Here is a 15,032-nt window from a genome sequence, read left to right on the forward strand (position 1 = left end):
TGTGTCAGTTTTCATAAACTGCATTACACTGTTAAAGTCATGTGCAAGGTGTTTTGTCAGTGACCATATCTTGTTCAATACATTTTAGAAGGTGCTATAGTGAGATACAGTAATTCACTATTTTGGGGTTATCATTATCAGTAAACAAAATGACAACACTACAAAATGGCGGACAAACTAAATAGTGCTCAATATAGTGATTTATGAATAATTTTATATTCAGTCTAGGAGTGGATGCCTCTATGAAACCTGACTGAAAAGTCACAGAGCCACCTGTTGGTAACAGTATGGGATTACAGGTCAAATCCTCAACTCCTCAAAGTGCTGTTTGTTCCTTTCCTTTGTATTGTTTCTCAGCCAACTGAAAGCCAGAGAAACTATCTCAAGACTAATCTCCTTTCATCCGTATCATGTGAGACTGTCCTCTGTTGTTCTGTGTTGCTTTCTTCTTAATCAGATGGAAAGCCAATTTCCACTGAAGTGGTCGTCCTCGCAACAAACCTGGTGATTAGGGACACTAGACGGCATCATGCTGGCGTATATGTCTGCAGGGCCAACAAGCCCAAAACCAGAGAGTTTGTCATTGCTGCTGCTGAGCTTCATGTGCCTGGTAAGAGTCATGTTATTTACTGTATGTGGCAACAGAGTCTCTGATGCTAAGTTACCCCTTCATATGGTGGTGGGAATAGTAGAACTTTAGAACTGGAACATAATCAATAGGGTAGCTCCTCCTTGCCAATGTGGAAATGACTTAAACCTACATTATTTTTAATGGCCAGCAGGGATCAGCAAAACTTGCTCCAAAAAAAGATGTCTGATTGTATGGAAGTCTGTGAGAAAATTACCCTTTTTGTCACCTAATTTATTACCTCAGTAAACTTTTTCGCGATGAGTTTATTGAGTTTATTGTTTTGATTGTTAGTTTCAAGTATTCTTCAATGTGGCATGATGTTTATTTTGTAAAATATTGTCCCATTTAGAGTAAAATTAGTGATAAAGCAGGGTATGCTATAGGGCATGGCTATGTCGCTACCACAGCGACAACGTTAGTTAGGTTATATAACCATGCTATAACCCCAAATTTGCAAAATATAGGTGTAGCCGTAGCGTCACTATTTCTCTGTGTCACTGTGTGTTTTCAGTTCATGAAAGTTAATCATAACATTTTGGTCACCTAAAAAAGTCTTATTCAGCATTTGGTTGTACTAAAAGACCTTCCAAGGAGTCCATGTTCAGTTTTTCCAGTAAATTCACATAGAAAAAATTAGTCTCACAGTTAACAATAGACTGTAAGCATAGTGCTAATCAAGCTAGCAGCTAGTGTTAGGGTCAGCTCCACCTTCTCGTCCAAATATGGTCACTTCTAGCTACAAAAAAATCAATGATGGACATTTTATAATGTCAAACTCAAGGCTTCAAAACAGAAGCCCACCAAGATCCCAGGAAGAGCACCAGGCTTTGACAGTTTGACATGGTTTCAAAACCATGCAATTACAATGTCATATGATGCTATTGGGTCTGAAAGACCTTTTCACATAGACTTACGTTGTGAGCATCTGTAAATCAATGGATACATTTTTTCGAGCATTACAATGAATGGGGCCCCTCCTCCAATGCTGTATCCAGTTATCTTTATACATTCACAGAATCCACAAACCAATGGGTGACATCACATTGGCTATGTCTGTTTTCTTTTTTTACTTCTTTCTTTCTTTAACTTTACAGTCAACAAATGTAATTGATACCAGTGTAGAAAGGTATGGAAAACTTGCATATTTTGTCCAAAATCCATAATGTCCAGCTCAGCTGCAGGTAGGTCTACCGGTCTCTCAGTGAAGTGCAAATAAAGTAAGCCTTTCAGATTACAGGAGTAAAGAAAGCTTTCAATTATACAAATCGGTCAGTGATAAAATATACAATCTCAGTAGACACAGGACTGATTTGTGTAAATTCTTTTCCTTTTTTTACATAATTGTCCATTCACAACTCAAACTGGGTTTTAATGGCTTTTAAAGCACAAAAAACACTAAGTTTTGGTCTAATACATATATATATATATATATATATATATATTGAGATTTACACTCAGGGCTGTGAGTGTTGTTTAATTAGCTTTGATTGACATTAGCGTGACACCACCAGCAAACAACACTGCAGAGTCTTTTTCAAACACAAATAGGCCTACAGAAACTTAACACAAAAAAAATGATTTACCAGAAAATTGTGTTCAAAGGAGAAAATATGTTTTTAGTATCTTTTAAAGAGACAAGTCTAAAATACAAGATGGTTAAATTTCTGTTTTAGTATTGTGTGCATAATCAATGACTATTGTAAGTCAGAGCTTTCTGTTTCCTACTTCCAACAGCGCCACCAGTGATTCTCCAGCCCCCAGAAACAGTGTCTCTCTCCAGGGGAAACACAGCCAGGTTTGTGTGCAACAGCTCTGGGGAGCCTCCACCAGTCTTGCACTGGCTAAAGAATGGGCAGCCAATCAAGTCATTCAGACGGGTGAAGACCCAAAACCCCGGAGTCTTGCTCATCAACCAGCTGGCACTGGAGGATGCGGGCTACTACCAGTGCATAGCAGACAACGGTCTGGGCACAGCATGTGCCACTGCCAAGCTGACAGTCATTGTGAGGGAAGGTCTGCCCAGCTCCCCTCGCCACCTGTCTGCCACACCCTACTCCAGCACAACGGCCCTGCTCACCTGGGAGAAACCCGAGTATAACTCTGACCAAATCATTGGCTACTCTTTGCACTGCCAACGAGCCGCAGGTGTGTGTATAGTCACAAGGGTGTGTTGGCATACAGTAAGCTTTTTCAACTTTTCTAACAAATTTACACATCTATTTGCATATTTTCATCTCTTTCAGGCTCAGATAATGTGGAGTACCAGTTTGCCATGAACAATGACACCACAGAGTATCATGTCAAAGAGCTACACCCTCACACTGCCTACACATTCTTTGTAGTGGCTTACAGTCCCATGGGTGCCAGTCGCCCATCCATGCCTGTTACTGTGGAGATGTTGGAGGATGGTGAGTGTCAAACTTTGTGTACACCAGTAAAATAAGACCAGCCTGGGATGTTTTACTGAGTCACAGAGCAAATAATGTTATTTTGCCAACCTTGTAACTCCTCAGGATTTTTAAGAGGTGCATGAATCATCAGTATCATCAGTTCATGAAGCTTCAGTTTATGTAGCCATTGAAAAAGTAGTACTAGACACTACAGAGCATTTGCTTACAGCTGCTTTTAAATCTTACTGACAAGTTATGTTTTATTTTATTATAGAATCACTACATTTATGCTTCACTGAAAGTCCCCTTTCCCCCATTTTGATTTGGTGCACCCTTTTAAAGGTTTACGTAGAGATTTGTTATAGTGTGTTTTACAACTGTGCAGTTTATAGGATGTGCCTTGAATATGCATCATTATTCCTTCCTGTAGTGCCGAGTGCACCTCCTCAGCTGTCAATAGCCAGCACCTCCCCCACAGACATCAGGTTGATGTGGCATCCATTGTCCTCGCAGCACAGTCGAGGAGCTGTTACCCGCTACCGCATTGAATACAGCACTTTGGATCAGGGTGAGTAACCCCTGCTGGCCAATACAACAAGTTAACCGTAACTGTCTGCAGGCAGTGAAAGCACATACCACGAGATTTGTCCTTTTTAGTTTCTTGACAGAAATTACTATACTTTATGTAAGTTTTTTATGCTGTTTCTGAAGCTTGTTCATAATGGCTTGAGAGCAATTTTCATTAGAGGTTGTCCTTGAGAGACAGCAAGACACTGCAGAAACAAAACAGGAAAGAGTTTTTTTGTTTAGAGGAAGAAATATTGCTACGCATTTTCGCAAAATAAGACATTCAGAGCATCTGATGTGTATTGATGTGTTCCCACAGTGGACACTGTGTTCTCAGTGGAAGTGGCAGGTAATGAGACCCAGTTCACATTGAGAGAGCTGCAGCCCAACCAGGCCTACAGACTGAGGATAGCAGCTGGAACAGGCGTTGGCTTTGGGGTTCCATCTGAGTGGGCCCAACACCAAACACTTGCCCACTATAACCACAGCGACCACAGCATGGGTAAGAAAGATACCAGACGTGGCTCACTTAGCATTTACAAATTCCTTAAATTCCTTATTTTTCACCCTGGGTTCAGACTGGTTGTGATGGGTTTTTTTTGGAATGTCATGGAATTTTGAAGATTTTTGGCAGGAATATCGGAACATGTCTTATCATGCATGTGTATTAATGTAAGAAAGGCATACATGAATTTCACTATCCTGGGACAGAACTTACCCCTGTGTTTTTCTGAGCTTGGCCAGCTGCCTGCCAGATTTAAATTGTGACCATCTAAAGAAGAGTTTTTTAAATTGTGTGTAGTGCTCATAAAAGCAGTAACCATCTTGTTTGACGGCGTTGCTGTAGGGAAGTAAATAATTAAATTATTTAATGCACAGGTACTAGTCTTACCTTGATTGCTACTCATATACCAAATTAAAATAGATTATACATTTTTATATAGAAAAATTTCTAAAGTTTGTGAAGATTATGTGTTTTAAGATTTGTAAAGCCGCTCATAACATATATCAAAAGTTGTGGTCTGTAAGAGGTGTTAGACACATGATGACCAAACAACCAGCAAACTAAAGACCAGACGACATCTGCTTCCTGGAAATGGGAAATAATAACTGCCATGTTTTTGTAATTCAGGCATACAATTAATTTGAAACCATGTACAGCATACACGTGGGATATCAATTAGTAGCAAAATTGTGTGGATTGGGACATTTTCAGAAACGACAGGTCAAAATGTAAGTCGCAGTGTCTTGTTAATTTGTAACATCATGTAGACTTGTTGGTCACACTTTTTTCCAAATTTCAATCTTTTTCAGTAATCTTTGCCCCTACTGAAATGAAAGTCAGAGCCAGAGTGAGCACACTCAATGTAACATGGCATCCCTCACCCAATCACACACTGATCTCTGGGTATAAGCTGTCCTGTCGAGAGGTGGAAGCTGACGAATCAGGAAATGGAGAAAAGAAAACACAGACCCACACCATCAAGCTCCGTAAGAAGGCCAGGTATCACCTCCTCATTGGGCTGGGTAAGTTGGTGACAGAAGCATCTCCAGAGTCAACTTGCTTTTAACCATATTTTGCTTTAATTTGTCCAAACACACACTAACCAGATTCCAGTATAATGGGATGAGAGCGAGGATGGCTTGGATAATCATTGTTTTGATCTCATAATGTTATTTTTGTCCTCTTTCTGTCCCTCTCCCTCTGCCTTCCTGTGCTTTTGTGTGTGTTAGTCCCTGACCATCAGTACGAGGTGAAGCTTTGGGCATTCAACAAGCAGATAGATGGACCTGCTGCTGTGTGGAAGGGAAGGACAGACAAGGCTCATGACAGAAGTAAGCGTTCCTTTTGCATGTGTACATGTATACAATAAATAAATGAATGAAATACATGGCTGTGTTCTCAGATTTATAATAGAACAACTAATTACATTTTCTAAAGAAGTGCATGTTTGTGTTAAAGCATCACCACTGCCAATGCGCCCCCCTCCATTGCCCCCAAGCAGCATCCAGGCCATGGTCAACAGTTCCACCTCCATCTGGTTGCGTTGGGAGAAACCGCGGTTCATCAACGTACGCATCATCAACTACACAGTGCGCTGCAGCCCGGCGGGAACCACCAATGCCTCTCTGGTTTCCTACCATACCAGGTCAGAAGCCAGGATGAACAACTGAAACTTTATCCTGTCTAAAGTGTATGAGAGATACTGGCCCTGTGTGTCTAAAAACCTATATTCATGGTCAGATTTCCTGTATAATATCATATTACTTACAAAAATTGGGCCCCGAAAAGAAATATTCTTGAGGCACTCTTAGGCAGAGCAAGGATAAATTGTGTATTAAAAGCGTTTATTTAGCTTTGCTGTCCTTTTTTTGAAAAGATGAAAGGTTAAAATCATATGGAGGCCATTTAATTAAACACTTTATATAATATTTATATAACTATATAAAGGCTTTTAGTATAGCTTTTCTTCCAATTCTGCTTAAGAATGAAAGTGGCCAGTTTTTATCATTGTTATTAAGGAGAATACCTTTGCCCTCACCAATTCTTTACATTCATACTTAGTTCTGTGTCCAGCACTAAACAAACGTGCATTTTTTTCTTGTGAGGGTTCTATTGTATTTTGAATTATCGGTGAATAGCAAGACACAAAGTGTCACAACACACAGTACAGCACATAATGTGGTTTTTGCATTGATTTGACCTTAAACGCTTATTTTAGGACTATATCTTCTCTTCCCTATTATTTGTATATTTATTTAGGTATTATGAGGATAGAAGAGATACCAGATATGGAGTTCATGGTATAAACACTTTGAGGCATAATAAAAAATGATTGTCAAGCAACAGGCAGGTAGTAACAGTGGTAAGAGGTAACAGCATAAAGGTAATACATACTGTAGCCTAGCTTGGTCCAACAATGCAAACTAACAAAAAAACTGACTAAATTTAATTCAATATTTGTTTATATTTCAGTTCAAATTGTAAAACATACAATGCAAATCTACTGTTGTGTATTGCAGCTCTGCTCAGGAGATACTGCTTGGGGCATTGAAGCCCTTCACCCGCTATGAGCTGGCAGTGCAGTCTAATGGAATGGATGTGGTGGGACCCTTTAGTGCCACAGTGGAGGAGTCCACTCTGTCTGACAGTGAGTCTCTGCTGTGCTCTATCAATTTATTCAGCTAGCTTTTAAAGACCATTTGAAGAGATCCTTCAGTGTGCCTGTGCATATAAGTGAGCTCATGTGTAGATCAGCCTGCTGGCTGGCCAGTGGCCAGTGCACATGGGAATTAGTTGTTGCCATCAATGACTGATAGCTGGCCCCAATAAAGAAAAACAGGTATAGTAGTAGCACTCATGTTAGCTAGCAGCTCTGTTTATCAGCCAAGTAAGGCTAGGTGAGTGGAGAGTGTGCTGCTTTTAATGACATTATCACCACCAGTCACCCTGCCACGCTCTCCACTACCATGTATCATCACCTGAGCCCCAGCCCATGCCCCCATTGGCCTGCTCATCCCCTCTCTCTAGTACCCAGGTGGCAGGGACATGAGGGCGCAGATGGTTGTCACACAGCATGTCAAATCCCCCACTAAGACAATATACATTCCCCAGCTGTGAGGCCTCATTTCTGGGCTCTAATTACTGACCCAGTCCTCTTTTCTCCTCCAGGGCCCTCCACACCTCCGGAGGAGCTGCAGCTGAGTGCTTTAGACTCTACCTCCGTGCTGGTGAGCTGGCGCCCTCCGCTGGAGCCTAATGGTATCATCGTCTGCTACAGGATCTTGTACAGTGGCAACCTCAGCCAGCCTGACTACTTGTGGAAAAACCTCTCTCAGGACGGTGAGTGCTGGCTAACATGACATGAATTCTCTGCACACAAAACAATTAAAATTGAACTTCTGACTCCAAACTTTATTTTCAATGCAACAGTCATGTCATACTGTTGTTGCAGTAATATGTTTTTTCAACATATTTCAGAAAGTTGGCACTGTCTGTTTCTCACTTTCTCAGGGAGCATTACCAGTGTGGAGGTCCAGGGTTTGTCTGGTGGCAACCATTACTTTTTTAAGTTGGGAGCATCTACTGAGGTGGGACCGGGGCCTTATTCACCTGTAAAGGATGTTCACACCCCACCTCAGCAATATGGTACGTGTCATGTGGCACATAAGTGACAGTAAATATGAAGGTAATTAATAGCAGCGCTGGCAGTAGTAATCAAGGTTGTGGAAGTAACAGTAATTCAGTAAAGAGAGGTCAATTTATTTTTTAACTTTTTTATTGAACTTTTTAAAAGAGGATAGAAATTATGAAAATTACAAGAGTCACAACAATTACAACAACACTACACACAAACTCTATCCACCACCCAAACAAAAAAAATAGCTGTAAAAAAAAATTCAGAATAGCGGGAGAAGGTTCACCATTTCGGTAAACACCAGAAATGATAAATACACTTTCAACATATGCATAAAGGGTTTTCCACACTGAAATATTTCCTTATGGAGCCTTTCAGTGTATACCTTGTTTATCAAGCTTCGCATGGTGCAACACATCCTTCATCAACTGACCATGAGATTGTGAGGTTGCAGACTTCCATCTAAGCAAGATAACCCTACCCCTAACCCTAACCCAGACCAACAAGTGATATAAAGTCAGCCTTTAAGACAGTTGGATTCAGTGGTATGGAAACCAAATTAAATAATGCTATAAGAGCATTGGATTGTAGAGAGATCAATTTCAAAGAAAAAAAACAACAAGTTTATAACTTAGATAGGTTTAACAAAAGAGAGGAATTAGGATTCACATTCAAAGACAGAGGCTTAAACACTGGCAATGATACTTAAAGATTAGCATCCACCAACATTTAACTTTGAAAGGAGGAGCAGGAAGCATCATTAACTTACTGGGTATTTTTTGCATATTTTTTCTTATTATAATGCTTTTTTATTGCATAGGACTTTCTTATACACAAACACACTTTCACGCCCATACACAGGCACACACACATTCATAGACAGACTTTCCCATTAAAGTGGGTAATTTGTCCCTGCCAGGAGAGACAGTGTGGCACTGCAGGACAGTTTTATTTTGCTTCTCCTACTCTGGTGCATTTTGAGGATAATAAGTGTGGATATCAAAGGGGCAGCCTCAGCAGTGACCCCCCAGGGGAGATCTTTGAATTACTGTTCTTTGTACGATGCAGGAATTGCTATGAAAAGCACTTTCTTTACCCCCATGTCACTTTGTGTTTAAGCTCGCAATCTCATTATGCACTTTATAATTCCCCATCAGTCAGCATTTTAGCATTACCTGTAATTATTAAATAATTTGTCTTTAAACAGAGGGAGTCATGAAAATGGAACCATTAACTTCCCACAGAACAATTATTGAACATGAGCCCCTTCAACTCTTTCAGGCACATATGGGGCACTTGGTGGAGGAAATAATCGATGTAAACTTTCCTTCAAGAACTTAAGTATTTGATTTGTCTTGTCATATGCATGTTAAATGAATATTGCTGCGTACAGGGGTGTACAAGTACCATTTATGTTTCATGTGTGACATGTCATGTCATGAGTTTATCGTTAAAAGATATGATAATTAAAGTTTGCTTTTTAATTAAAATGTCTTTTTATTGAAGAATTCAATTTAACATACATTCCACATATGCATTCAGAACACATTTTCATAACTGATTCAAATAAGGTAGAAGAAATCAAGTGTAATACCATTGAAACAAAATAAGACAGCAAAACAAAAACAGAGGCAATTAGAAAGTGAGAAAAACAAGTAACATAAAGTGACAATAAGAACAATAACAGGCTGACCAGGATCTCCCATCACTCACAGGTCTACCCCCACCACCCCCAACCCAGCCCACCCCACTATCCCTTTCCTATGCATTTCCTTCCTTTTTGTGTTGTTAGTTTCTGAGTGCTCGATTTTTCCAGTGCAATAAGCTGTGAGAATGAAGTTTGTTTTTACCTAAATCCTTAGCAATACGGGTGAGTGGATGTGAATATTGGCTGTCATAGTGTTGCCAGTATGCAGTGTGAATGGGACTGTGGTGGTTGGTGGGTGGGTGAGAGCTCCCGCCATCTGTTTCCTCTCCTCTCCATGTCCAGACTGCCAAAGATGACGAGCATAAATTAATATCAATGAAGGTCTGCTCTCCCTACTTGAATTTTGCCTCGTATGTCTTTGCTACTGTGCTATAACTTTGTCTTAAATGAAGGAATCGATATATTCTAACAGAGTCGCTTTACATCAGGCCTGAGCCAAATAGTATTTCAAAATACATCCTTTTTAAATGCAATCCTTGAAGAGCAGTTTCTGTCAATTAATTAAAGTGCCTGATGTTATTTGGATGAGGTAACTCTACTAATCTGGTGCTCCAAGCAAGTATAATCTAATGCTGCTAATTGTGGTTTACCTTGATTCTTACTGTACATTTCTTCCTCCTTTTCTATATTGTCTGTTGTTTTAACAGAGCTGGACATCCATGCAGTGACAGGCATCATAGTTGGTGTGTGTCTGGGGCTGATATGCATCCTTCTCTGCATGTGTTTCAGCTTTCGCAATGGCAAGGCAAGGTATGGTCATTTGTACTTATACAGTACCTTTGCACTCATTTAGCTGCCATCTTTATCTCTTACTTGTTACACTCACCCAGAACACATGTTGTGTTACAAACATAAAGTCAGATATTGACTCAGACAAATGTATTACTGTAGTAAACAGTCTTCTCTAGTACCAAACTCTATCCTTCCCGCTTATATCTGCTCCAAATAGGGAGGTATCTGGGGGCCTGGACTCCAAAGCTGTGACCCCTCAGTACAGGAGAGGAGGCTGCCCCGTTCCCCCCAATGTGCCAGAGTGCAGTGATAGCCACGAGCTGGAGACACTGATGCCCCCAGGCAGCCAAGAGTCTGGTCTGCTGCTAACAGCGGTCCCAGAGGAGCAGAGCCTAATGGCAAGTGCAAATCCAGAGGAAGGGGAGGATGCCCATACACCTGAAACCAAGGTCAAAACCTGCAAGAGGGGAATTCTTTTCCAGATGGGCCTTGGGATATTTTGATGTTTTTTTCACATGTTGATAGAGGGATAATAGCTCTAATTTTTGTGCATCTGCTGTGTTGTTAATCTTACAGGCTGCTTGGAACGGCTCTGTGAGTCATAACTGGGCCAACAGAATCACAAGATACAGAGACACCATAACAGAAGACTCTCCAAAACTCATTAATGGAGCTCTCAACATGCTCACTAATGATAACGGCACGGTAAATGTATGAACTAAATATAATTACTTATTGATCCAGCTATCAACCTGTGTCTGACAAGCAGGCACATTTTGGAGGCTAAATCATCTTTAGGATCAGCGAGTCAGATGGAATTTCTAACAGTGATTCCTGCTGATATTTATGCGACATGTAACCTTAGATGTGTACTAAACAGTATCTATGATACACTGTGTGTGTATCTAGACAAAAAGCGTGAAGTGTTACTTTGGTAAATCAACTGACAAAATGACCTGAAGTAACAGTGACATTATTGTGTTGCAGGACTTAGAGGATCGTCTTTGTACATCTCTGTGCACTAACCAGGTCGAGGCAGAGGTCATTGTTCACTCAGAGCTGTCAGATCCAGGGAGGGAGAAAGCAGAGGCAGGCAGCAAAAGGGTGAAGGAGCCTAACACCACCAGGGGACCCTCATTATCAGAGGACAGATATTCCCCTTTGAGCCAGCCAAGCCTGCCAGGAGAGGAGGAACCTCTTGAAAAACTGTCACTGGCCCAGAGCCCCTTGAGTCTTCCCACAATAAAGTTGGTGGCTAATCACAACGGGGACCTGGAAGGCATGAGACAACATCCGAATGCAGACACAGAGCCACAGCAGGACATGGGGTTAACCAATGGCTTCCACTCCCCTAAGACAATGCGGCCTGTGCTGAGGTCAGAGCATCTGGAGAACGGGGACTCCAGACTGACCCCTGCCCCCTTTGTCAGCTCCGGCCTTGTCCACTCTACCTCAGCGGCACACAGTTACCTGTGCCCGTAGCCTTTCCATGTAGGGCATCGACCCTTACACACGCATACAGACATCAGACTGATTTAGTTTCCTTTACGTATCCAGGAAGGATCCCCAAGGGTTATTTTTATGCACCTCATTGTTGGATTTCTTTCTCTTCCTTGCAAAGTTTTTATAAATACTTTGAATCCATTGTTTCATACTTGTGTATATACAGTATACAGTATATTTTTAGTGGTAGAGTACTGTATATATGGGTATGCATTCTCTAGCATTGTCCTGTCCGTAGGAAAGAAAACAACATTTTAAATTAACCAAGCAGATGGAAGTGGATTGAAAGAGGCTATTCCCACTTTGTCACATATGGCTCTGTTCCACTCAGGAATGAGAGAGCCTGGAACATTCCCTGAGTGAGTGAGCACTTCGAAAGGCTCATCATCTTGGACGAGAGGAGTGGAAGCGCAGGCTCCAATGGGTCTCCCTGGACTTTGTTGAGTGGATGCTACTTTACTGTGGCACTGAGGAATTAGCCTTAAAGAGTACCTGCACACTCTGAGAGTGCAGAGCACCTGTGTCTCTCTCCAGCCTCCTGCTGTCTCAGGGTCCACACATACACACACACACATACAGTAAGCTAAAGCTTAGCTGTGTTGATTCTACGGTATCTCACATAAACTCACATGGTCGAACATAAACATTTACACACACATTTCCCGACTGGAGTGTGGGGGTCTCAGGTGCCTAATTATTCTAGGTGCGTTTATAACCTCTGTATATTTCTATAGATGATTATATTCAGTACAAGTAAAAAACATATGTCAGTATGATAAAAAAATAAATAAAAAAACAACACACATGCAGATATACAGATTTGGTACACATGAAGTATTATTTTCCAAAATGCCATATATCCAGGTGGAATGATCTTATCAACCAGGGACTCAGTTGAGTAGTAAAAAAAGTGGTTTTGCTGTTTTTCAGATGGCGGATATCTCATTTTGGAATCAAAGTATTTACATGTTAGATGTGACAGCAACCCATCTGAAGATGGTTCTCCTGGTTTGGCTCCCAATTAGGGATGCACCAATGTCCACACTGTTCTTAATATATTGTGCCATCAGTTGGAGCCAATTGTCATTTTTAATTTGATATAATTAAAAATAATTTGAAGTGAAATCCTTGCCATGATTTGCAGGAAATTCAACTTGTGTTTTTTCCATGATGACATCGATATTTCTACATTTACTAGGTAGGAATGGAGTTTGATGTTTAGAAAGACAGAAATATAATCCATACTTTTTATATTGACCCAAAATGTACAATTAAATCTGTGATACTCAAGTATTGGATTAGATTGGTTTTCATGGTTAACCAATTAGTCATTATTGGTTTCTGCAGTGTAAATGGGTAACTGGTGCATCCCTACTCCTAATCAACAACACTACCTCATTTCTTTTCAGGACGATTTCCAGTGAGGTTTTATTAGTTTTATGTAACTAGCACCTTTTTAAAATCTTTTTCTTAACTCGTCTGATTTTAAAGCCTTTGGTATTTGCAGAAATAATCGTCCGACACTGACTGTATGTTCTTGTGATAAGTCAAACAGCAAATTATGTCGCTTTAGTGCATTGCAGCTTCCTATCAGATCTCAGTTAGATTGTGTCACTCAGTATTGTAAAATGCCCACAGAAAACAAGAACAGTGTCTTTGATGTGAAGCACCTGAAACCAGGCCCAGCCAGTTTCACCAAATTGCAGAGTCACAACAATTTCAGACCTGCATTTCTGGACCTGAAGTTCAAGTCAAACCAGTGCCATCTATAGGCATAGTAAGTTATCGCTTATGCATTTTGACACTTGTGCTACCTGCAGGCAATGAATGTTACTAAAGCAGTTTCACATTTTTACAGATTTGGTTCGAGTATATGTCTGGTGGATGTTTTAAAGGGTACACATTTTAATTTTATCTCACATGCAATGCAAGATGTAAAACCTAAGGCTAAAACAAAGCATGCACATACATACTGAAAACAGCAACTACAAAAATAGAAAAAAGCTGTAACCTGCATTGCTTGCAGGTGGCAGAAGTGTTACAATTGCAAAGGCTTTAACTTTCTTTCATGCGGGAGGTGATAACTGACATGTCTATATATTAATGTGAATGAGTGAGTTTGTGAGTTGATTAGAAGTGTGTAAGATGGTTTTATAGGTGCTTCCCATGTAAAAGAAGACCTGTAAGGATGTGAACCCAATACTTTGACTCATGTGGAAACAAAGGGCAAGGGTTTCTCTGTATAGGTGCGATGTGAAACATAATAATAATAATAATAATAATAATAATAATAATGATAATAATAATAATAATAATAGTACATTTCAGAAACTGACAGAATGAGCAGACCATTAAGTCAAGCTCTGTTGTACATGATGTCTCTTCTCCTCTCAGGTGGCTGTCTTTAGTCATCCAGCAGTGAAAAGGGAGTGTGCAAGCCTTGGAGACCACTTCTTTTTGTATGTATGTCCTTGCAAGTGTCTAAATCTTACCAGCTCAACTCATTCATGCCAAGAACTGAAATGTAAAGTGTTTCTCATGACATGTAGGAAACATTCTCGATGTGTTTCTTACCAACATAATTGTGTTTGTTCTAAAACTTTTCCGATCAAAATGCACGGTTGGTACCTCAAAGTGACTTATTTTATTATTATTTTATAAGCCTTGCCAATTATGTTCTTAACATTGCAACACAATTAAGACATTTTTACTGCTGTAGCAGTCATGTAGGGACAGAAGTGAATGTGGTCTCAGCAGATCTGGGGAATCTTTTTGGCGGGTTAGTGCAGGGTTTGCATATCAGGAGAATTCTAATGTTACTTACTGTAAGTTACAGGAATGTTCATTAAATACTGTCTTATTAGACTTTTAAAAAATGTATGGCACTCACTGTATTGTGCTATATCGCAAACCACACTTAAATGGTACATGAAGAGTAATTCAACAGCAAGTTCACCCATGGCAGGAAACTGCAGCTGCACCACTCAACTCATCGATCTAAAGTGTCAAGCATGTTTTACTTGTGGCCACTCCAATCAGTGATGTCAGAGCAGGTTTCTAAAAAAAAACATCTGCTGTCACATCATTGATTTGGGCAACAATAGTGAGCAGTGCAGCCAGTTTTGTGTTCTAGTGATCTTTTCCCCTCTATGTATGCTAAAATGAACCACCAAAACTGTTTGTCTATATGGCCCAGGTTCTATAAAGATACTGTTTTGTTTTTTATCATCCTCAAAGGCATATATGTCCCAAATCCAGAAAGAAGCATATTCTCAAAAGCATTCCAGTATTATATCTTTAAAATACCTCTCTTAGTCCAGGTCGGCCATGATTAGCCATGCTACCTTAAGCAGAGGAATGCT

At 40.3% G+C, this 15,032-nt stretch overlaps 1 protein-coding gene across 2 annotated transcripts in view; it reads left to right on the top strand.

Annotated features, from left to right (window-relative positions):
- The window catches only part of igdcc4 (immunoglobulin superfamily, DCC subclass, member 4), a 58,043-nt gene extending 43,495 nt beyond the window's left edge, over positions 1-14,548 (top strand). Inside the window, exons 6-20 of one of the 2 annotated variants that reach the window (XM_062420667.1) lie at positions 458-610; positions 2,366-2,776; positions 2,875-3,039; positions 3,452-3,589; positions 3,908-4,090; positions 4,903-5,115; positions 5,323-5,424; positions 5,552-5,738; positions 6,613-6,740; positions 7,262-7,432; positions 7,604-7,738; positions 10,083-10,185; positions 10,385-10,616; positions 10,744-10,878; positions 11,155-14,548. In XM_062420667.1, coding sequence (XP_062276651.1) covers positions 458-610; positions 2,366-2,776; positions 2,875-3,039; positions 3,452-3,589; positions 3,908-4,090; positions 4,903-5,115; positions 5,323-5,424; positions 5,552-5,738; positions 6,613-6,740; positions 7,262-7,432; positions 7,604-7,738; positions 10,083-10,185; positions 10,385-10,616; positions 10,744-10,878; positions 11,155-11,649 — 2,951 coding nt within the window. In that variant the 3' untranslated portion in view covers positions 11,650-14,548. The remainder of the gene's footprint in view (positions 1-457; positions 611-2,365; positions 2,777-2,874; positions 3,040-3,451; positions 3,590-3,907; positions 4,091-4,902; positions 5,116-5,322; positions 5,425-5,551; positions 5,739-6,612; positions 6,741-7,261; positions 7,433-7,603; positions 7,739-10,082; positions 10,186-10,384; positions 10,617-10,743; positions 10,879-11,154) is intronic. The other variant, XM_062420675.1, reaches the window with a different exon arrangement.
- The last annotated feature ends 484 nt before the right edge of the window (positions 14,549-15,032 follow it).

The sequence above is a fragment of the Scomber scombrus genome, chromosome 1, assembly GCF_963691925.1.
Source record: "Scomber scombrus chromosome 1, fScoSco1.1, whole genome shotgun sequence".
Lineage (NCBI taxonomy): Eukaryota > Metazoa > Chordata > Actinopteri > Scombriformes > Scombridae > Scomber > Scomber scombrus.